Here is a 23,500-nt window from a genome sequence, read left to right on the forward strand (position 1 = left end):
GCAGAACAACCTGTATTCTTGACCAAGGCTGTATATACCAGCAAAGTGCAATGTGTTTCCAAGTTTGCCAAGTTCCCCTGGATGCCGTGGGCACAGCTGCAGGTGTTTTTTAAGTCTTGCTTGTTACAGGATTAAAAAAAACCCCTCTACTTCTTCTTACTACAGGACTCGCACAAGGATGGGAAACATTCCCAAAGCAGGCAGACCCACCTCTTTTACGTTTTCCCAGTGGGAATCAGTGGTGGTTGTTTGCTGTGGGCAGCTTTTTTCCTAACCTCTTGCAATAACTAAACTCCTGCACAGGTAATTATGCTGGTTGTTGCTGTGGGTGCTTCCTTCTGAGAAATCCCATCAAATGCAGACAAGCTTGGACAACTTCCTAAGACATCTGCTCTATCTCAGCCAAGGAGAGAGTTCATGAGCAATCATTTTCACTACAGAAAGGGAAGGCTCCTTCCTCTGCAGGAATACCCAGGGAGGGGGACACGTGGAGGAGACAATCAGCTGGGGATTGCAAGGCACCCATCTGGCGCTGTAGCTTTTTCCAACCATCTGGTGCATGAAAAACTTCCTTTTCAGGGATTGCATAAGAGAGGGAAAGGAAATGAGATCTTAGGGAGGGACTCAAACCTCATGGGGCAAAACTCCAACACTAGCTCTTCTTACTAATTGGGTTTAAGTCGTCATTCACTCTTCAACTCCTTTTACCTCATATGCGTCTATTAGAATTTATTCAGAGGAAACTCAGAGTGACTCAGATATCTTTCCTTTGGCTTCAGAGTTGCCTGGATTTTAACAAGCCAAACCATCCGTGATGTTATCAGATGTTGAGAAACAAGGAACTGAGCTGGTGTATTCTGGGAACAGGAGGTCAGAGGAAGGCTCAGTGTGGCCCTGGAAGAACTAAGCTGGGGGAAGATGTCTTATCGTCCCCAGACCTGTTAGAGTGTCTGTAGCATCAGTATATGGGGGCTCTTTGGAGTGAGGCTGTTCAGGGCCGCAGGATCAGACAGAAAACTGAAGATCCATCTGTGCTGGTGTGGAGCTGAGCTAGTGATGGGCCACCAATGAAGACCAAACCATCACACCTGGAGACAGCAAGAGAGGAAAGAAGCTGAGCTGAGGGACAGCATAGAGATCTGACTCTCAGCTTTCTGATATTTCAACAAGGTGCTGGCAGAATTATATCTAGACCTTAAAATCAGGGTGAAATGGAGTAATTTTAGCAAACTGCCTTTATCTGTGTTTCCAAAGAAGGGTAACCCATGGCTACAGCAGTGCCTAAAACCACAGGTGAGGTCCTAGCATCATTTGGTGCTGCATGACTCTAATAAAATTCCTTTCTACTTCCATCTTTCATCCACCCTGGTGTATATAGACAGTGAACTGTCCGAGAGAGGTGGGGAAATTTATCCAAACACATTGTGGCTGGCTTTGCACGTGAAGGTTCAGCCCATGGGACCGCCCAGCCCTAGGAGAACCCTGGTTTATCTTTAAGAAAATGTGTTCCCATGTGGCAAAGAAATAGAAATAGTAATGGTGGGAAACATCACCTTAAGACTAAAAGTCCTCAAAAAATTACTTCAATTTTATCGTGACAATTAACTGCATTTGATCTGCTGGAGGGAGCATCCATCTATGGACTGCCCAGCCAAGGCACTCTGCAATGGAGGGTTTCATGTTAGAGGTGTGGACCACAGCAGCATGAGGCATCACTTGTCATCCATCTCTGCAGGGCACAGACCAAGCATCAGGAGGAGGACCCCCACTTTCAGGAGAAGTGCAGATTTCAGTGGGAGATGGTTGAAAGAGCTAAGAAGCAGAGGTGGATACACACCGGGACTAATTTTGTGTTAGTATCACACCAGGGCTAATCCCTTACCCCCAGATCACCCAGCATTAAATTCTCAGCTCTCTCCCTAGCACGATTTTGGCCAACTCCATCAAACTGGGAAATTTTTGATTAAATTCTCTCTTAGCATTAGAAGTTCAAGCCAGAAGACCTCTCAGCTGATTACCTGAGCAACAAAATTTCTGAGTACACAGTTTCCCATGTCCATCCACCACCAGCTATTGCAAAGCATGCTCATTTTAGGCTTCAAATAAACCCCCCAAAATTTAAAGGTATTTCCTTAGCAAAATTTCAGAGCTTTTAAACCAGGTTCTTGTTTTTCAGTTCTTCCTTCCAAATCACCAGACCTGGCAGTGCTGACGGCTGGACTTTACCTCAGCCAGAGGGTTTAATTCCCAATTGCTCCAGCTTCAAACTGGTGTTTTGCTTTACTGAGGCCAACTTTGGCATGGCAAAGGCCTAGCGTGAGGCATGGAAAAATGAACAAAATGGAAAATCAAACAAAAGCTTCCAGCTTAGCAACTTCCCCCACCCAGAGCTATAAAAATGAACAGTGCAAAGGCCTTGGTGAATGGATCCCTGCAGCGGACTGTTCACGTCTGTATATAACACTGCCACTTTTACGTGAAAAATCACAGCCTGGATTAAGCGGTTTTCCCAGGGTTTTCCGTCAAAAGCACTTGGCTCAGAGGAGAACTGAGCACAGATTTCCTCTTTCTGGCTTCCTGGGGCTGCTTGTCCCCTCCTTGGCAGAGCTCTCAGAGTCAGTCTGATGGTGATTCCCAAAAAGCAGCTCCTAAGATGTAGGCATCAAGTAACCACATAACCCAGACAAGCCTCACTCAGAAGTTCAGAGGGTGGAGAGGAACCACTGAGATCTCCACTTGATGCCCCTGGTATCCCCTGCTTCGAGCCCCAGCGCTGGGTTCGCTGGAGGGGGGTCACCCCGCAAATCTGCAGGCAGGTCGTGGAGTGATGTGCTCTGAGAAAGCAGCTAAGCAGAGAAAAAAACTCTGCCTTTTCGCCACCTTTTCAGCACAAAGAGATGCTGAATGCAAATCTCAGTCACGGTTTTGCTTGAGGGCCATTGGTATGGGGCATGTGGCGCATTTCAAAGCACAAGCTTGACTGAAAGTAAACACAGGGAGCCTGGTTGTACCTTTATAACCTAAACTTTTTAAGAAACAAGCAACCACACAGCCTGGGACCTGGCACAGGCCACTAATGATGGCTAGTGCATGGGGGGTGCGGCGTGGGAAGCTGCAGCCAGGCACGGATGAGTCCCCTGTGACTCATGACCCTTGAGGTCCTTTTTGCCTTGTCCAGTGTCACAGCACCGTGACACTAGGTAGGTTCCTGATTCTTTTTCCAGTACCAGCATCACGACTTGAGCCGCTGCCTGGCCATTACACCTTAGTCAAGAAATTCTGATCCGGGGTTGCTCTTTCACAGTCTCCTTGGAGAAGTCCCAGAGACCTCCCATCCTACAGTGATGGGGTCCAGATTCTCTGTTTCCTAAACTGGATTACTACCTGCTTTTTGGGTTTTTTTTCTCCTTTATCCTATTTCAGGGGTTGCACAATACAATTTATAAGCGCCAGTCTCCTGCCTGCTGGCATTACTCAGACCTTGGTGCTGCCTTGTCCCACCCTGCACCCTGGGGTGCTGGAGCTGACCTTGGCCCCATACGCCTGGAAAACTGGGGGCAGTGCTCAGGAATAGCACCCGTCCCTGCAAATACAGGGTCTCGCTGGGAACACAGCTGTGCTGCTGTCAGGGTGACTCTGGGGTGATCCCCAAGAAAGCTAAGGGACAGCAAGGGATTGTAGCCAGGGGGATGCCAAGCAGCAGGGAGGGGGAGTGTGTGTGTGCAAAGCCGGCTTGACACCCCCCACCCCGCCTTTTCCCCCATGAGGGGGGTCTGCCAGCTCGGGAGTGGCACAGCCGAACCTAAGTCCTGCCTCCTGCCTCCTTCCTCGTCCTCCTCCCAGATGTTCCCTTGTGTGCAGCCATCTGTTGAGCTCCCTCCTCCCTCCTCCTGCGGGGAAGGGGGCAGCCCGCTTGCCCGGCCAGCTGCACGCCTTGGACGAGGAGGAGGAGGAGGAGGAGGAGAAGGGAGAAGGAGGAGGGAAGAAGGGGACACCCGGCCCCAAGCCTCGCTGCTGCCGGCTCCCGCCGTGGGAACCGACCCTGGCCCTGGTAAGTCCCCCCCGCCGCCCCCAGCCCCGCGGGCAGCGGCCGGGGCAGGGGCTGCAGAGCCGCGGGGGGGGGGGGGGGGGATGGGGGGGGGGATGGGGGGGGGCCAGCAACCCCCCCGCAACCCCAAATCGCATTTTTGGGGAGGGGGGGAGCTCGCTGTAAAGGGGAGCTGGGCCAGCCCTGGGGGCATCTGCTCGGACACCACCACCACCACCACCACCCCCAGCCTCCGAGTGGTGAAACTTTTTTGGTGTGATGAATTTGCCTCGAGTGGGGGCTCGGGGGGGGGGGGGGGCACCGGTTGCAAAACACCTGGGGTGCTGCTTGGGGGGAAAGACAGAGGTCTCCGGTGGAGGTAAAGTACTTTTTTGCCTACCTCTGGCTTTGCCAAAGGATGGCGGGAGGGGGGGTGGGATTTTGGGGTGCGTACGAGCCCCCAGCCCGGCTCCCCGCCCCCGGGGGGCTGCAGCCGGGGCGGGATGAAGCGTCTCCAGGCGGGATCTCTTCCCTTCTCCTTCCCCCGGTGCAATGGTGGTTTGTGGAGTGCTTGGGGATTGCCACGGCTGCAAAGTAATCCGAGCAGCAGCTGGAGGCTCCGCACCGCCTCCCGTGCCCGGCTTCGGGGCTTTGATTTCACGCAGGGCTCCCTGTCTCCCCCCTCCCCATCCCCACCCTCCCCCACCACCCTCCCCCGCCCTCCCCTCCCAACACGGCGGGGAGAGGAGAAGCTTTTTGGTCGGGCTCTGGTGCTGGGAAGCTCGCAGGGTTTGCAGCTAACACGAGGTAAGGGGAGAAAGGAGGGGGGGGGGGAGGGGGTAAAGCTTAAGAGGGGGTTGCCTGGCTGGGGTAAAGAGTCTGAAGGTGCTGGGGGGTCTTCTCCCCCGGGTTGCAGAGATAAAAGCAGGGCAAAGCTCCCTGCCTGGGAATTTCCCATGCCTGTAAGTGGATTAAGCTGGAGGGGAAGGTGTGTTTGGGGAGGGGGGGGCGGGGGGGGCAGAAGGGAGGGGAAGCAGACCAGGATTTTTTTGTTCTTATTGAAAAAAAAAAAGAAAAGGAAAAAAGGCAAGAAAAAAAAACAACCCTGCTGGTTGTGACTTTTGAAGCAGGAGGTCAGAAAGCACGGGGTTCCCCTGATAACGCACACACCCTGTAAACTTTTAAGCAGCTCCATGGAAACTTGTTATTAATGCTGCAGTCATTAAAAGGCACAGACCACGGCAGATTTATTAGCCCAGTTAACCACAACACGTGCCAGCTCTCTGGAAACAAAAGGGTCCGTCAACTTTCCTCCTTAGCTTGGGATCTGGGAAGGCTGGGAGGAGGGTGGCGGGGATGGAGCCGGCGGTGGCTTGTGTCGTGGGGAAGTGGCATCGCCTCCGTTAACTGACGCTCCGTCGTGGTTAGCTAGCGTGGTTAGCTAACGTAACTCGGTGGCAGCAAGAGCACGGCGAGCCGTGCCCAGCTCACGGCGTTCATCGCAGAAGCCCGGCGAGGATCCTCCGGTCTCCCAAGTCGACAGATTTCCCCGGGTGCCTGCCATGATAAATCAGCTGCCGTTAGCCTGAATAACCGCATTCACTGAAGTTACAGTAGGAAACTTGTCTGGGTGGACACTGTGCCATTGCTCCGCAGAGAGCAGCCGGCGCTGATCGCTGGCGTTGCGCTGAAATATTGCATTGATCGCCGCTCCAGAGCCCGCCTGGCAGCACGCAGGGCTCGGCTGCCGCGGTAGAGAGCGAGGCGAGTACCGGGGGAAGAGGCGCTGTGGAAAGACAGGGTTAGACCAACGCCTTGCCGATCTCCCCGGGAATAAGGAGCACGCTGGATGTGTTAGATGCTGAAAGGACCGGAGGGAGCCCGGTATGTCCCTGGGAGTATCTGCAGCCTAAACTTGGCTGGCTGCTCGCCGTCGGCGACCAGGCGCTGCAAAGGCAAAGCGGGTTAGCGTCTGCCGTTGTCCTGGCGCGGGGCACAGCTCGTGTCCCCTCGCAACCCACGGGAGCCTGTCCCGGAGAGGACATGGCAGGTGCTGGCTCACATGTAGGTTATAAATGGCCCGGCGAGGCCCTGACCTGTGCTTGGCCGTCGCCTGTCCCCGCTCGGGTGCGGGGTCCCTCTCCGGAGGCGGTGGGTGCGCGGGTGAGCGGTGCTGGCAGGAGGTTGGGTGGCAGCACCCGGACGGGTTCTCCCTTGCGGCATCCTGGAGCAGGCGTGCTGCGGGGCAGGCTGCTGGTTTGTGAATGAATTTGAGCAGCTGCTGGCAGAGACAGTGGGGAGCGATTACAAAATGCTGCGAGGCAGCAAGGACGTGGTGGACATCCCAGGGGACGTTAATTTCTGACGGCAAGGTGGGCTGGCGAGGAAGGCTGTAGGGTTGGGGTGAGGGTCTCCTGCACCCCTATTCTTTTAAGATTGAGTGCAAGGAATAAAACAGCATTGAATGGGTAGGAGGAAATAGCGAGAAGAGCTGTAAAACAAAAAGCGTGTGCAAAAGTCTTTTATTTTTTTGGATGTAGGAAAAAGGATCCTGTGCTCCCCAGCCCTGCAGTGAACAGCGGTGTGTGCCACCCCAGCGTCAGACAGAGCTTGGGAAAAAAGGTGAGCCACCGTCTTTCAGAGGTTTAGACTTTTCCCTCCATCCCTAACTGCTTTTTTTTTCTCCTCTTTCAGTCTCTTCTCCCTCCTCCTCGCTTGTCAGCTGGTTGGTGGGGAGAAGCAGAGGCTGGAGGGTGGGATAAGACAAGGCATCCTTGTCTGGCAGCCCTCCTGACCCCTGGCACCCCCGGGCTGCACACAGTAGCCACAGGGCTGGCTGCCTGGCAGGCTATCAAAAGAAACTTCCGAATGCGGAGAGGTATTGAGGGCTGGGAAGAGATAAAGGCTGGCTCGAGCAAGCCATTTCTTGTCTTAAAACTTGGCACCTGGAGCTAGCGAGGTGAATGTGTGAGCGGCTCAGCCATTCAGTACAGGGAAGCCTCGACATTTTCATTTGTATTGCAAATTTTACATTATTTTTTAAAATTTCCTGGGAGTTTCCATTGTTCCCTCTTGGAATATTCATGATGTGCAGCAGTGGGGGGGGGGGGGGGGGAGGAAATAAGTGTTCTGAGAATCACTCCGGCCTCCCCCCTCCCTTGCAGATGCTGCAAGCGGTTAAAACAACCTGCCTGCCTTAGCACGGGACATTCCTGAGTTGCATTAACCAGGCTGGAAATCTGCCTGTTGCAGCAGTGGCAAACTGGTAAAAAGCACTTTATCTCTGCTGTAGCTGAGTGGAGGGCCATGTGCTGTGTGTAACAGCTGAGTGCTGGCATCTGTGGCTTTTCTTTTCCTTCCCCTTTTCCCCCTCCTGCTTCTTTTTTTCTCTCCATGTATCTGTGATACTGACTCCTCTCCTTTCCCCTGGTTTGTGCCTGGCAGCTCAAACCCGGGTGTAGGGAGAGAAATAGGGATATTTTTTTTTTTTAAACAACTTTGAATAAGAGAACCATTGTCAGGAAAAACTGAAACTTAAAGGCAAAGCACTGCTGGGGCAGATGGGTCAAACCTCATCATGTCTGAAGTCATATAAGTGCACAGAGCTCTCCAGGTGAGGCAGGACATGTCCCTGACCCCAAAATCACCCATTTTCCTCTCATCCTTAGGAATGAGATGTCTGTAGCAAGAAGCATGGTGAGTCCAAGCTTCACACAGCAGGACAGAGGAGACCCTTTCTCCAAAGCTCTTTAATTCCAGTGCAAAGGCTCAGTTCCCACCCAAGGTGCAACCCCTGTATCTACCCAGGACCAGGGCATTGCGACCTCTTGCAAGAGATCTCCAGCTGAAAGGTTTACAGGATGATAGGGTAACTCTGAATTTAGTCAGTCTTATGCACTGGAGGAGAGGACTGCTCTTCTGGACTGTCCCCAAAGGTCTCATGGTGATGTCCCTATCTCCTGTCTTCACAACATGGTGCATGGTGGCCTCCCCTGGCATTGGGGAGGGGAACAAGGTGCAAGGGTCCAGCACCATGTAGCCCGTATAGGGGGGCACATGTGAGGATGCTGTAGTTCGGGAACTTGTTCTGCTGGTCAGTGAACTCAGGTCAAATCAGTTTAGGAGGTGGCTTAATAGAGAGTGAAGTGGTCAAGGAAGATGGTTGTGTGCATCCTGGGTGACCTGCAGCATCTGCACATGGCATGGCAGAAATGCCACAGAGCTGCACCAAAAACAAGGGGACAGGATGGAGCCAGGGGAGGTGAACAGCATGGGTTGGCAGAGGTCCCTAGAGAGGCAGGCCTGATGTTCACAGCCACTGAGACTGCAGGCACACTTCAGAGTCTATGAATTTGAGGCATTTAGATACTTCTCTACCACAACCACCTCCCCAGGTGTCACCTTCCCTGTCCCTTAGCCTGGCTGCCCATTTTGCAGAGGGCAAAGCAAGGCTGGTTGTCCCAAGTGTCCAGACAAGGCAGGAGCTGAACGTGGTGCACAAGGACAGTGGTGGCATTTGTCTGGACCTGTTGTGGCAGTGGTGGTGTTGGCTGGGGTCTTCTGTGTGGGGTGAGACTGGGACATCTTGTCTTGTGCTCCCTTCTGGTGCGATTTGAACCTGAGGATGGTACCCCCATCCCCACACAAGAATGACCACCTCTCAGTCCTGCGGTTAGTCATCCTTAAGGTGTCGGGAGGGAAACTGAGGCACATGAATGGGGACTCGTGGTAACATCAGCAGTGAGAAATGGGTCCTGCTGGAGTTGCGTCTCCCAACCCACTATAGATGATCTTTCTCTCCAGAATCCCACACTGGCCAAGAGGGCATCCTAGGGCAGGGAGAGGAGTCAAAGGACTGAGGAGATACTAAAGACCACATCACTGGGGCACTGAAGCATCATCTGGGGTGGGAACTGTGGCTGGGGTGATGCCCCGCTGGTAAACCCTTTATCAGCTTTATGCAGATCCCCTTCCCCTTCCCAAATCCGCCCTCACCAAATCTTGTAGGATACCCACTGGGCATAGCCAATGTCTCACGAGCTTCCTTGGGGTGGGAGCAGCTCCTGAAACCCCAGCTGATGCTCTACCAAGCGGTTTTGTTGGCATTCATTGTTCACAGTGTCACATTGCAAGAATTACTGGGGGGAAGAAAGGCCAGGAGGGGAATGAGACGGGAGCCTCCAGCTGTGCTGTTTGCAACAATAATGGCCAGGATTGTATTTATTATCTTCTTGGTGGAGGGTCTGCAGCTGCACACGGAGAGCCACAGGCAGCAAAGAGGCCCAGAGATTATTGTGCATGGGAAAAAAAAACACCAAAACAACCACAAAAATAAATAAAAAAGCCCACAAAGAAGCCCTGGGCAGGCTGGAGCAGTGCTGAGGGGCACCCACTGTAACATCACCTCCTCGCTTTGCCCTCCCTTATCGAAGCCAGCAGCCCCGCAGGGCTATTGGGAGGAGGGAGGCTGGGAGCTGCTGCCTTTCAGAGAGCTGAGGCCACATGGTATCTATCCTCTTAAAACCCTTCCAGCTCCTGCCAGGGCTGGAGGCATTGCCCAGCTGGGGTGAATTTCTTTTCCGTCTCCTTTACGCATGATTTCAGCTGGTGCTGGCTGCCTCTGCTTGCTGGAGTCGGGCACAGCACTGTGACTGAGGCACGACGTCGGGGGCAGCATGTGGACATCTGATTTGCAGCCACTTCTGTTTCAAGGAGAAAGGGCTGCAAAGCCCTTAGAGATACAGGATGATGGGGCTGCTATGAGCTGTTCAATCCTGGCGGGCAGTATCTCACCAGGAAGGGCAGAGGCATCACCCTGGGATATATCGCCTTCCCCTGGCACCATCCCTCCTCTCTTTTCCTTCCTTTCCCCTGCCCAGCTCATCCTCTCCAGGGGAACCCATCCATGTCCATCCATGCAGCAAGGTCCTTCTGCAGCTCAGGCCAGCCCACTGGCATGGTTAAAAGCAAACCAGGTGAGGGATGTGGGGTACATCCATAGATGTCGCGCCTTTCCCTCATGGACCAGACAGCTGCTGGTGGGTCCTTGCAACCTGCGCTCCCCTGGGATGGAACGTTGTGTATGCCACCCCAGGCTCACCCATGGCAGATGGCATTTCCCAGCTTGGGCACAACGACGTGGCTGAGTGGCTCTGTTAACAATTAAACCCAAGAAGCGTCCATTGTGGGTAGGAGGTTTCTTCTTCCCGTGCTGCAACTCTTGAAGTTTCTTGCTGGCAGGGTGTATGGTGTTCGTCCCAGAGTGCATTCCTCTTGAATTATATCATGTCTCGGGGAGCCAGAGTGCCGTGAAAAAGTATCACCACAGCAGGAGCTGGCACAGGAGCCGGCTGGGGTTGAGGGTCAGATGTGGGAGAGCATCATCAAGGGCTGAAACTACAGGAGAAGGCTGCTGGGATCACTTTAGCTTCCAATAATGATCTGTTAAGAAATGAGGCCCTGCCTCAGTTTCATGCTTTAAAAATTCACATCATCTTGCTGGCTTTCTTAGTCTGGCACCAGGAATGGTCAGAGAGGAGGGAGAAGCATGTGCAACCCCAAAATTTCACAGCTTCATCTGCTCCATCATTTTTAAATTGATCTTTTTGCAAAGGGGGACACAGCCCTGAAGAAAGAGGGTTTAATCCTCCCAGGGTTACTGCTGTGATCTGGGTAAAGCCTGGGTACTCGCATCCTCCCTGCGTGCATCAGAGCGAGCCCTTGGGTGTCGGAGATGATGGGGCAGGGGGATCTGTTGGTAACTTTACCAGGTCCCTCTACAACAAAATGCATCAGAATTGGTGTAAACCTCTCCTTTTGCTGTGAAGCGCCATGCCGAAGGGGTGGTCTGTCCTTCTGTTCGTGCCAAAATAACTCCTCTGCAACACAGACTGCCCGTTCTGGGATGTGTCACTGGGTTTATGATAAAGATCCTATTCGGGCTGAGTTTGAGACAGTTAAGAAAATATTTGTGTTCCTGGCTGAGATGAGGTCTCTGTTATGCTCAGCGAGCGCCAGGATAGCGAGACCTCCTGTTCCTGGAAATGCTCACGGTAACGAAGAGAGGGGGGTGGGAAGCAGGGGTTGCTGGGGATAAAAGGATTTGGGGTGGTCACCCCCGGGGTGATGCTGGGGCAGGAGAAAGCCCTGAGCTCCTGCATACCTTGTGGGCACCTTGTTTGATCCCATGTATCTAGTGCTGCTGGGAACCGGTGTGGGGCTGACAATGCTCCCAGTTTGATGCTCCCCAGTTTGAGCAGTCCTGCAGCTGGCATAGCCAGGAGCCAACAGTGGGGCCAGGATGCTCACATTCCGTCTGCTCCCCGCAAGCCCCGTGAATCCCCCACCGGTGCTGCCGGGAGGTTCCATGCCGTGCTGACGCCTGCCTTCCCCATCCACAGCCCCTCCGGAGGCTTGGCAAGCTTCATTTCCTTTTGGGAACGCCTCCTCCGGGCACAAGCACAGCTCAGCATGAGGCTGGCGAGCAAAATTGCTTTCAAAAGCCACGGGAGATTATTTCCCTCACCCCAAATAAAGCTGCTATTAACCTGACAGTTTCCCTGGGCTAAGTGAGGAAGGGGAATTTTTGTGTAAAACCCTGGTGCCACAGTAACATAATTCCTAATTTGCTGGTGCTGGAGGTGGCACCAACTTTTTCCCACTTGAGGTGAAATTCCTGGGAGTTGGGCTGTATTGTTTGCTTCCAAGACGTGTCTTTTTGAGACGCACTGCTCTGGAGGTGGCAGAAATAGTCTGTATTTCAGCCATGGATGTAAATCAGCTGGAACTCACCGTATGGGCTGGCAGATCTGCCCACACAGGTTTCCTTTTGCCAGAGCCCAAAATACACCACACTGCACCCAGATTTCCTCCTGGAGGGGGGGATGAGGGATGCTGGAGGGGGGAGACTGCACAAGTGGAATAAACTGTTAGCTTAGTTTAAACACTAGGATGATAAATTACCTGTGGCCTCTTGCAAAGCAGATGGGATTTGTGACATTACAGTTGGAGCAAAGAATATTTTAATAGGTCTTTCCCATTCTTTTATGAAGAAAGGATTTTTTTTCCTTTAGAGAAAAAAAAATAGAGCAGAGGCTGTTTCAGCTGAGCGAGGGGTGTCCCATGTTTGAAAACAAACCCATCATGTGAAACTGTAGGGTTTGGAGGTGCTCTAGATCAATCCCGTATGTCTTCTCTGAAGCCCACGTGGTGGGTTGCAGGGCTGCTTGGTTTTGGCTTTGGGGTTGGGAAATGCTTATGATGCTTAACAATTTGGCTTTGCTCTTGCTTATCTTATCTATCCCATCCCCTGTAACATCTATGAAAATCTCCCTGAAGGATGGAAAGCATGGGTGGGATGCTGGTTAATCATGGTGGTTTTGGCTCAGTGGTTTCTCTATGTCCGGAGATGAGAAAAGTGAATGGAGATAACTGAGATTTGGGGAAAATGAGGAATGGTGTCTTGTTTTTTCCTTCCCTACCACTTCTGGCTGTCCACAACCCAAATTCCATGGGTTTTGGTGAGATGTGGACTCGATGCAGAGCAATGGAGTTCTTGTCCAGATCTGGGAGCAACATCTCAACTCTGTTTATGGCAGTTTTGTCCTCTCTTGAAATCACTTCAGTGGGGACAAAGCACCCCACAGAGCAAATAAACCACTGGCTCATGATCTCCTTGTCTTGGCTGCCACCTGTGATCCCTGGGGACCCAGGGTTAGAAAGAATTAATCCTTCCATGAGCCCATCCATCCCCATCATGCCACCCACCCTGGTCTGCCTTAAATACAACCACTTCTCTGCACTGAGGGAGGAGAGGTGACTTTTTCTTTCCATCCCCAGTTTGGTGCCTATTGTACTTCATTCTTCCATCACCTGGTAATGTCGATTTCTGATACCACTGGGCTAATTACTTGCTAACAACTCCCCCTTTGGTGGTGAGGCTCTTGACTGAATGCAAAGGAGGTGCTTTTACATACATTATTAAAAATCACTAAAGCAGAAAGGAGTTAATAGAGAAATCATTTCCCCCCCTCATTCCCTGCATTTAGTTTTGATTTCCCCCAGTGAGTGGGGTGACGGGGCAAAAAGTGTTCAGGCACCTGCGGGATGATTTCAGCTCCTGGTCAGGCCCTTTGTGTCTCTGTACATTGAGCCATAAGGGCTAAAGCCACTGTCCCAGTGGCAGAGTTTCCTCCCATCCCAGTGCTTGCCTGCACTGGTGGGGCAAATAGGGTGAGGAGAAGGAGAAAACTGAACTGGGTTGCACATCCCTTTCCTTATATCCTGGTGGGTGGCTGGGGATGGCTCTGCTGTCTTTGCAGAGATCTGCACTTCCCACTGACAAAACCGTCAGTGTGAAGGGTGGTAACCTATCACTCCAAAGCAACTTGTGCAGTGGCTCCTGATGGAGGGCTCCATGAAATTAAGCTGAATTTAGAAGAGCCAAGAGACTAATTCTCACCCTGCTGTCACTTACACCTAAAGCAAGTCCACTGAACTCCCCCAAGCCCATCTAAGCAAATGCAGGGTCAAACCTAAATAGCATATATATATATATATATATAAAATAATGAGAATCTTGTACTCTCTTTAGCTCTCCTCTCCCTAAATCCAAGGAGTCATGAACACCGAGTACAAAACCAGGACTGGTATTTGCAAAGTGTACGCCAGTCCAGCCAACAGCAAAAAATACCAAATGGCTCAGGAAGCCCTGTTCCCATTTACACCAGAACTCCTTTGTGAGGAAGCACTAATTGGTTTAATGAGCTTTACAGAGGGGGTAAACGTAACTCTTTGCTGCATATATGTAGGGAAGCCTTCTGCAGGGAAGAGCCAGTCTGAAGCAGGCAGAGCAAAAGCCTGGATGACCTTTTACTGTCAATAGATTTGCACAAAAGGAAAGGAAAAGAAAAGGAAAAGGAAAGGAAAGGAGAAAAGAAAAAAAAAAAAAGAAAAAGGAAAAGAAAAAAGAAAAGACAAAAAAGAAAAGAAAATAAAGAAAGAGTAACCTTGTCAGCAGCAGTTTCTTTATCATGTGAGGGGTGTGAGCCTGCGAGTTAAGGGATTAATGGTTGCTGGCTGTAGGCTGGTTTGAGCCAGCTCCACTGTCTGGTGTATGGGATCTGGAGACCGGGCTGTGATTGCATCTGTGGCGTCATTTGGACTCAGCCCCGGAGAGTCCGCACTGGAAAAGTGTAGCTGTTGCTAGTGCTGCACTTTACTCGATAATTATTCTTATTTTACAGAATAATTAACAGGAGGAGACAGGGGGAAAGGTCCCTGAGGCAATTTTATCGTTGGAAAAGCAACTCAGGAGCATCATGGTGCTCCGAAGCTGCCTCTCAGAGCCTCCCAAGTATTTAAAGACAGAAAGAGCCAGTTATCTTTGGTTTCGTTATTTTTTCTTTTGCAGCCTGGAGGACTTATGGCCTGTATCATATCCTATGCAGCTTGTTTCACTTTCCCATAACGTTCCCTTTCCCCTGCCCCCAATTAGTGATTGCAGCCAAGTGGGCCTTGTGGGCCTTGCTATAAAGACTTTGTTTTTTCTTTACTTGGCTGATGCAAGAGTCAGAAGACAATCCCCTAAACTTCTTCCCGATGAAATATTGTTGCTAATCCAGCTCCTCTGTCCTTTGCTAGAACAGCAACTCTGTTTGGGATAGGTGGACTCCTGGTCTTCCTTTTTGCTTCTTTTCTCTAAAGGTTGTTCTGTTGTTAATCGAGGATTTCCAGCACCACATTGGCAAGAAACCTGGAAATTGTCAGGATCTTTCCACCATGCCTTAAGCACGTAGGGATTTGCGTCATACCTGATCTGCTGTAATTGTGGGCTGCAGTGGAAAAGACAGGTCCTTTTTCCCCCATTCCTGTGTCAGAGCCCGATTTGCAGGAAAATTGACCCACCAAAGGGGGAAAAGGAAGATTAGGGTTTTTTTGTTGGATGAGTGAGCTGAACTGATTCATCCTGGGTGCAGCTGGTTGCTGGGTGGGACTTGGGTCTGGAAGATGCAGCCAGGGGTGGGGTGGGAAGCAGTATACTGGGGAGACTAGGCATCCTGTTCCGCCACGGACAAGGTAGACATGGGGCATCCCCAAGGATGGGTCTGCTCTTAGGTGGCTTTCATACCCTCCTGGAGCAGTTTTTCTCTCTTCACCCCACTGTAGAGACAACCTGTGTTTCTGCACTTCTTACTTATGTACCTTAAGCTTCATTGGGTGACTTCAGGTCTTCAGCTCCGACTTCTGCTGCATTTCAGCCGATGCTTTGACAAGTGGCATATTCAGGGGGGCTGAGGAGTGCAGTGTGAAGAACAGGGCAGCCATTTTCTGACTCCATCAAACAATGAACTTTAAAACACCTCCTCCTTGTATTTTTTTTTAATTAATCCTTGATTTTTGGTGATAGGGATTTCTGGCTTGGTGGTTGCCAGGGCAACCGGAGGTAGCCTAGGTAGCATCCTTTTCATCTCTGCATTCCTCAAGGGGGACGCATCCCCAAGCAATGGGCTTCCATCCAGGGTGGGATGTGTTAGCACATCTCCCTTGGATGGGAATGAGGTGGAAAAGTCTCAGCTGTGGATTGGGGAGGATAGTGGGAAATGTCTTGTTTTGAGGAATGAACAGGAGAAGGAGGAAAGCAAGTGCAGTGAGAAGTGTGAATTTGCAACACCACTATAACAGGGATTACCTCTCTCCTACCCCACGCCCTGACCATCAGCTGAGACCTGGGTTTCCTCTGAAGGCTGGTTTTAAAATAAGATTATAATGTTCTTTTTGGCAGAGAAATCTCAGTGTGAGGTTTCTGCTCAAGTCCTGCCACATGACATTGCAGGGGATGAGCAGAGCAGGGAGGAGACATCAGGGCATCTGCAGGCTTAGGGAGAGATGCGGGATGTGGGGAGAAGGCTAGCACCCTGCTAGGAGCTTGGCCCAACCTTGGCTCCATTATCCACCACAGGGTCTCCCTGGGGTTGTCTCAGGATATTTGCCGTGCAGAAAGGATGAGCAAGATACAAAAACCAGAGCCCTGCAGCCACTCTGGACACGTAAACCGTGGGAGACAATACTGCACCCCCCCACAGCTCCTGTTAAAATCAGGGGGTATAACAAGTCCCTCTGACCTGTGAAATGGCCAAAATTTATCCCTAGGATCTCTCCACACCACAACACCCATAGAAGTGAAGAGGTCATGGCTGGACTAGCCCAAGGGTGGGCTGCTTTCTCCTGGTGACTTTCCCCCCACCATCCCAGGTGATGGTGCCAGTGGTTTCTGGTCCATGGTGTTCCCTCCAGGTGAATCTCCCCAGCGCTGCAGGAGGATAACTCATCTTCCTTTTACAAGGGGATACCTTGGCCTCCTGCCTTTATCAACAGAGCAGCTCGCAGGCAGCAATCCAAAGGCAATTTGATGCGGTTTCAGATGCACGCTGTACACAGATGAACTGTAAATGCCTGTGGCATGTCTCTTTTCCCATTTCAAGGAGCACTGTCGATCGCTCCATGCAATGATAAAGCATGCCTGTACCTGACTAAGCTTTTCATTGATTATTTGGCAATGCAGAAGTCTCTCTCTTGGACTGGAAGATGACCAGAACGTTTATTTCTCCCATCTTTTATCAGAGTTATTAGCCAAGTGGCTTGTTAGCCAATGAATGCTTCATGCTGCTCCGCAAGGGAGTTTTTAACTGGTAGTAGTGGATTGAATCTCATCTGCAAAGCAATTGCAGAGCCAGTAAGAGAGAATCTGGGGTAGTGCTGCAAGAAGGAAGGAGGCAGTAGACACTGCAAATATCTAAGCTGAGCTTTCCGTACTGCATTTCAGCTGTGTAATGTTTTGTCCTTGCTGCTGGGGCTTGATTGGGGTGTTGCAGTGGGAGTCACTGTATCTGCCTCCTTCTGGTGATAATTTTTGGGGCTGATCAGGAAGGGAATTCCCATGTCAAAAGGGGTTTGAGGAGCTGCATAGCAAAGCTCAGCGCTGGCTTTAATTCTCCTCTCAGTTTATAGAATCACAGAATGGTTTGGGCTGGAAAGGACCTGAAAGGTCATCTAGTTCCAACCCCCTGCCATGGGCAGGGACACCTTCAGCTAGATCAGGTCACTCGGAGCCCTGTCCTTCCTGACCTTGAGTGTTCCCAGGGATGGGGCACCTACCACCTCTCTGGGCAACCTGTGCCATTGTCTCACCACCCTCATTGTAAAAAATTTCTTTCTTATATCTAGTCCAAATCTCCCCTCTTTTAATGTAAAACCATTACCCCTTGTCCTGTCGCTACAGGCCCTACTAAAAAGTCTGTTCCCAGTTAAACTAGGACTTTGGAGATTGTCCTCTTGCTTTTCTTTGGGTGTCCCAGCAGGAGCCCACAAAGGTCTTAGCAGTACTCAGAAAGCCAAGTCTCACACTGATGTGTCTCTGGACCTGCTGGGGTTTGATCCGGTTCCCATTGGAGCCAACGGGATGCCACAAGGAACTGAGCTGGGCTTTTGACGAAGAAGTTAGGAGGTGCTTTCCCTGCTGTAGACAACCAGTGGGGATAGCCACTGGGTGGGATTTGGGAAAAAAACCACCAGTAGGCTGAGCTGACACTAATGCAGGTACTTCCCTGTATTTGAGACATGTAATGTCTGAGGTTTTGGGTTTTTAGTTTCCAAAGAGCTCCCCACTGCCATAATTTCCCCTGGTAATAAAACATTTAAGTGTGTTCCAAATGCAGCTTCACGGGGGGGGAAAAATAAAAAAAGAAAAAAAATCAAAAAAAAGCAGCAGTATTTAGTTTTGGAGGGACCACAGAAGGGAGCAAGCTGTGGTCTTGTCTGCACAGAACCAGAGGGGATCAGCCTTGATGTCACTAGGAGAGGGATATCTGGAAACGTGTCTGCAGGCAGGAGCTCTACCCACTGTGTCCCCTCGGCACACATACGTGTTTTCTCAAGAAACAGTTGAGATGGGCTGGAGTAGGGCTCGTCTTACTGAATTTCTGTTATTTCTATAGAATAATGGACCCCAGAGGACTGCATGTTGGCCTTCAGCAGTGCTTTGGTTGCATGCACTTTGGCCAGAGTCCCAGTCTCTGCTCTCTATTTGCAGGAGGTCTGAGAGTTACTGCCAGACAAGTCGTACCAGTGATCAGGACAATATTTTTGCAACTCTTTTTCCCCTTTGCAGTTCTTTTGCACATTGGCAAGTAATTCCTGGTCGGTCTCCTGGGAAGGAGGGCAGGGCCGAGAAGACGGTGCTGAAAAGGAAGAGAAGCTGCTGCCAAAGGGTGGGTGAGGGAAGATGAAGTGTGAACTTCTAGGAAATGGTCCTGGGAAGGTGCAAGGGCTGTGGGGAAGGCGCCTCAGCCAGATCAAAGGCTGTGTGGGAAAGGTGATACTGCAAGGAAGTTAACAAAGTGCTTTTAAACAGTGATGGAAAAGGTGAGAATAGAGACCAGGGGGGCTGAGATGGGGACTGGAACATGTGTTTAAAGGGGACTTTTTTCTTTTTTTTTTTGGCTAAATGAGTGCTTGGCACGTGTGTCTTTGTTTATGGCAATCAGCATAGCCAATGACCAGTGCTAGTGGATCTCATGCCTGGTTTGGTGGGAGTTTTTGTAGCTAACCTCCTGGAGACCTTGCTGATAAGGCATGAGGATCCATCACCCATGACTGCAATGGAAACAAATGAGGACAGCCCTTGCTGCCTCTGCTGACCTGCGGGATGCTGGCATGCTCCAATTTACCCTCTCCAGAGATGCTTTTTTGGCTGGCTCTTGAAATTACACAGTTCTGTTCCCCACAGTTGTGAAAAGGAACTGCTAGGGTGCAATCTGAAGAGGCCCAGCAAAGTCAGGTCAGCTCTCTTCCACCCTCAGCTGTGAGGCTGGAGGGACAGAAATGTCTTAGATGGAGGAGGGCCAAAAGCAGAGGGTTGGAGACAGCTCCTTGCTTGTTGGCGTTGTTAATCAGAGATAATACTTAATGTATTTAGCAAAGACTGCCCAGAGGCTCTATATGAAATAAATCAGATCTTTCCACTTGATGCCTGTGCAGGAGGCCAGGCCCAACACAGTAGAGTCTGGGTTAGACTGAGCAGTTCTTGGTTCGTTTGCTCTGGCAGGCAAGGAACCAAGTGGCTGTTGCCTGTCCCACCTGCCACCAGCCTGAGAAGGGTTGGTTTTAGCCACCTGATATAAAGCAATGGTCATACTACCTAAACACTTCTAAATTTGCATCTGAAGTCTATGCAAAGGACACGTGCTGTCCATTTGGGCAGTAGGCAGGTGGCCTTTCTAGCTGTTCATCCGCGATGATGTTCTGATGATGCCATTATCTCTGTCATCTATAGGAAATCTGAACGGAGCTTTGGTTTTTCCTTTCCTGATAATACTTTTGGACACCTAAGGCTCCCACTGGGCACACAGCCCAGAAAAATGATTTCTCCAACCTGTCAATGCGGGGTCTTAAACCCAGTGCTCCCCAAACCTACACACATGCCGTGACTTGAAGACCTCTCTGTACTGGTTTGCTAGGCTGTAAAATGGCTGTTTGAGCTGCCATTTAGCTTCTTCCATGGTCCAGTCAAAAGCATGCATGTTGGATAGATCTTTCTTCAAGGCAGCCTGCTTTTCTTGCAGCTAATTTCCAGTTGCATCTTCACTTGGTTGTATCTGCAAAGACTGTTGACCCAATTTTTCTTCATTAAATTCCTGCTAGGGTTCGTAACATGAGAGACAACGTGTTTGGGATATCCATGCTATTTAAGACTGTACTTTATCTATCCCTTTGGAAAGACAGAGCGGAAGACTGCACAACTCAAACTACATCTACAGTAGGGTAATTTCTGTGGCAATTAAATCTATTTCCTTATCTTCTTGTTTTCCAGGTCAACAATGCAGTCCCTAGCCTGGTTCAATTTGCTGCTTCTCCTTCCTTGTTTTGGTACGACCAAAACCTGCTTCCCTGGCTGCCACTGCGAAGTTGAAAGCTTTGGTCTCTTTGACAGCTTTAGCTTGACCAAGGTGGACTGCAGTGGAATAGGCTCACACATTGTTCCCGTCCCAATCCCTCTGGATACCTCCTACTTGGATCTATCATCAAACAAACTGGAAACAATCAATGAATCAATGCTTACTGGCCCCGGGTACACCACCTTGGTAAGCCTCGACCTGAGCTACAACAAAATTGCCAAGATTTCCTCCACAACCTTCTCCAGGCTTCGGTACCTGGAGTCCTTGGATCTGAGCCATAACTCTCTGCAAGTCCTTCCGGAGGACTGTTTCTCCAGTTCTCCTTTGGGTGACATAGATTTGAGCCATAACAAGCTCTTGGATATCGCTATGGACATTTTTGCTTCAAAAGGTCAAGGAAAATCCCTGAATGTGGATCTATCCAATAATAAGCTCAGCACAATAACAAGGCACCGTGAGAAGAGCATCCCCAACATCCAGAACTTAAATCTTTCTGGAAACAGGCTAACATCTGTGCCAAACCTTCAAGGTATTCCTCTCCGATACTTAAATCTTGATGGGAACCCTCTAGTCAAGATTGAGAAAGGAGACTTCATGGGGCTGAAAGATTTGATTCACTTATCCCTCAGTGGCCTGAGTGGCTTTGGAGAGTTATCTCCTTACAGCTTCAAGGAGCTACCAGCCCTCCAAGTTCTGGATTTATCCAGCAATCCCAACTTGAAGTCACTGACTGCTGAAGTTATCTTTGGTCTGAACTCCCTACAAGAGCTCAACCTCTCTGGAACAGGTGTGTCATCCTTGCCAAAGACTGTGCTGAAATACCTGCCTTCCATCAAAAGCATCACCTTGGGGAAGAACATACAGTGTCTTAAGACCATCAAAGAAGGCCAGTACCACCGACAAATTGGGCTGACCAAAAAAAGAGGTCCTCAGTTGCCACGACAGTCACGGCTCCGTAGCAGCAGCACCTTACGTTTCGTGATGAAAGCTGGGGAGAGGGGGTGGGTGAGGGAGGGGGGCGGGGCGTGGGGTTTGTACAGATGTCGGACTGAGATGGCTTGCAGTGTGCCTTTTGTAAAACTGTCAATAATTTATATATTTGTATATGCCAATACTTGATCGTTTGTGAATTTTATAAACTCTCAAAAATCCTGGCCCATGTCATCTGCAAGCTCCAGATTTTACCTGGTGCGTTGAGGTCCTCACGGAGCCGGTTAGCTCAAGAGTGGTGATGCTGCACAACGGGGACCAAGATGCTCTGCAGGTCCCAGGGCAGAACAGTTGGCTTGGAGCAAACTTTTGTGCTCCAGACACGTTTGTAGGAGCAAAGCTATGTCTCTCCAGAGCACACACCAAAACGTACCAACTTTGTAGCTACTTGCTTAGAAACCCATGTATCATCCTATTTTTAATTATTACTCCCGAAGAAGTGCCTTCTGGATGTTGCCTTCATTAGCAGCACCCCGTTCCCTGTCATGCACTTTCAGTCTTGAAGAAACATTTCCAGACAAACCTGAATACAGGGTGCTCCTAATGTGCTGGTTTTTACATGTTATTTGCATAGGTGTGCAGTGAACGTTGAGTAAGTTGAGAACTTTTCCCACAGTTTTCTCCCTGTTTTCCCGTCTCAATCCTTTTCATGTCTAATTACTTTAGGTCCAACCTTGGCAACCTCCTGTCTTTCTAACCTTAGCGAGCCATGGCTCAGAGGTGATGTGCAGCAGAGTAAGGGAAGCAGAGGGGTCTGCCAGCAGTCACATCTCACCCAGGAACCAGCCTCCGATGAAGCAAATTAACTGAGTTGCAAAGCAAAGAGATCATGTAGCCTAGCGTAAATAAATAAATAAATAAATAGAAATCCCTCCTCCCTTTCTGGGGAAGCTTGGAAGAAAATTTTGGCAGGGATTGTCATCTTGACAACCTTATCAAACCAAGAGGCAGACCCAGAAGACGTGTGAGTAAGCTGTTTTTCCATGATGACGTTCCTCATCTAAACACATCTGCGACTCAGCTGGGCACGTGTGAAGCAATTTCCAGCACCAAAACACTCTTCAGAATGTGCCACGGGAAAAAATTAACACTGATTCCTGCAACTCTGGAGTGTTTTGTCTATCACAGGAAAGATCTTGGGTTTTTTTTTTCCAGAGTTGTGGTTTTTCTTTCTCTCACACAGCTCCTTGGCTGCCAACTGAAAGCTGATAAAAAGCCTGGTCCTCAGAGATTTACTCGTTTTTTTCCTCCATTGCTGAAATGCTGGCAAAGCAAAGGGGGGCCCCTTTCGTCCCTCTTCTTCCCCAGGCTAGGAGAAAGGGGGAGAAGGCAGCACAGCATGACTCAATGCCACGTGTGAAGCCTTCAGCTTGCTTATAGGAGCTCCTATATCTGGCACGCTCTGCCCTGAGGGTGGGATGTTGTGGATGGGGGGGTCCTGCTCAGGCTGATCTGTGCCTGGGTCTCTGAACCCAGCCTTGCATCAGGGCAACCTTCAGTGTTCGAAAGGGATTTAGAGAGGTCCATGCAAAGGTGATGCAGATATAATACCATCCGACAACCCTCCTTGGGAGTGTTGGGAGGAGCTCAAACTTCATCCTCACACCCCCAAAGATCTTTGCAAATGGAAACACTGTTGCCCAAAGCAGCTGTCTCCAGGGATGGCTGAAATCCACTAAGGCCATAAAAGCCAAAGTCAGCACCTCATTTTAGATTCTGAAATCCCTCTGCCACATTTTCATCTGTCTCTGGCTCAGTGATTTGTTTGGGGACCTGAGGGTGGGATTTTAACCTTTTCTTTCAGTGCTGGGGCTTTTGCCCCTCTGCTGAATCTTTGCAATGCTCAACCAGCCTTCACAATCACAAGAAACACGATTTTCTTAAAAAGGCAATGGGACTGCCTACAGCAGGGATCTGGGGAGGAACAGCAACCCACTGCAGTGCAAGACGGGGGCAGTTTGGGAGGAAGGGGGTGTTTTTTAGTGGATCTTGCCTTTTTAAGAGAATTCTTTTCTGCTGGCAGAAAAAGTAATTTTTAAAAAAATGTTTAATTTTATAAATCTGTACGTAGATTAAAAGTTACGGGATCACATACTGTTAAAGTTACTGTCTTTGTGCCACTGTGGTAAATTTAAAACCCAATGTGACAATCCAACTGAAGACTGCAAGATTTCCTTGTGTAATCTCACACTTGCTGCTGGCTAAACAAGTCTTAGCAAAAGCTGGCAAATACCGTCGCTGTGTTAGTTTGTTTTTTTTTAAAGAACCTCTGCAGCATTGTAAGGCTTTGTGATTACTCACAATATAATAAAGTGATTTGGAGGAGAATAAACCCAGATCCCCCAGATTTATTGTCTTAGCGCTGGGAGGGTGGCAGCTGTCACCGGGTCCAAAGTGCTTCTTTCCTTGCTCTGCTCAGCCCCATGGGTGTTGCATCTCCAAACTGGGGGCAGGATTTGTCCCACAGTGTTTGGCTCACTAGGCTCTTCGACTGGCAGACAGGCTTGAGAGCTTCACTGGCTGACTCGAA

The 23,500-nt window shown here is 50.1% G+C and overlaps 1 protein-coding gene and 1 long non-coding RNA gene across 2 annotated transcripts; one reads left to right on the plus strand and one right to left on the minus strand.

Annotated features, from left to right (window-relative positions):
• The first annotated feature begins 3,851 nt into the window (after window positions 1-3,851).
• Window positions 3,852-20,979, plus strand: TSKU (tsukushi, small leucine rich proteoglycan). Its single transcript, XM_037377698.1, is given in 4 exon segments — window positions 3,852-4,051; window positions 6,568-6,649; window positions 19,896-20,895; window positions 20,897-20,979. Coding segments are annotated over 2 exon segments (1,059 nt in total). The 5' UTR covers window positions 3,852-4,051; window positions 6,568-6,649; window positions 19,896-19,902; the 3' UTR covers window positions 20,963-20,979.
• On the minus strand, window positions 5,250-6,398 carry LOC119143433. Its single transcript, XR_005102708.1, has 2 exons — window positions 6,124-6,398; window positions 5,250-5,584 (listed from the first exon to the last, which is right to left on the minus strand). It is a non-coding gene; the product is annotated as an uncharacterized LOC119143433 (long non-coding RNA).
• Window positions 20,980-23,500: the final 2,521 nt, after the last annotated feature.

Source organism: Falco rusticolus, chromosome 2 (genome assembly GCF_015220075.1).
Source record: "Falco rusticolus isolate bFalRus1 chromosome 2, bFalRus1.pri, whole genome shotgun sequence".
NCBI classification, from domain to species: Eukaryota; Metazoa; Chordata; class Aves; order Falconiformes; family Falconidae; genus Falco; species Falco rusticolus.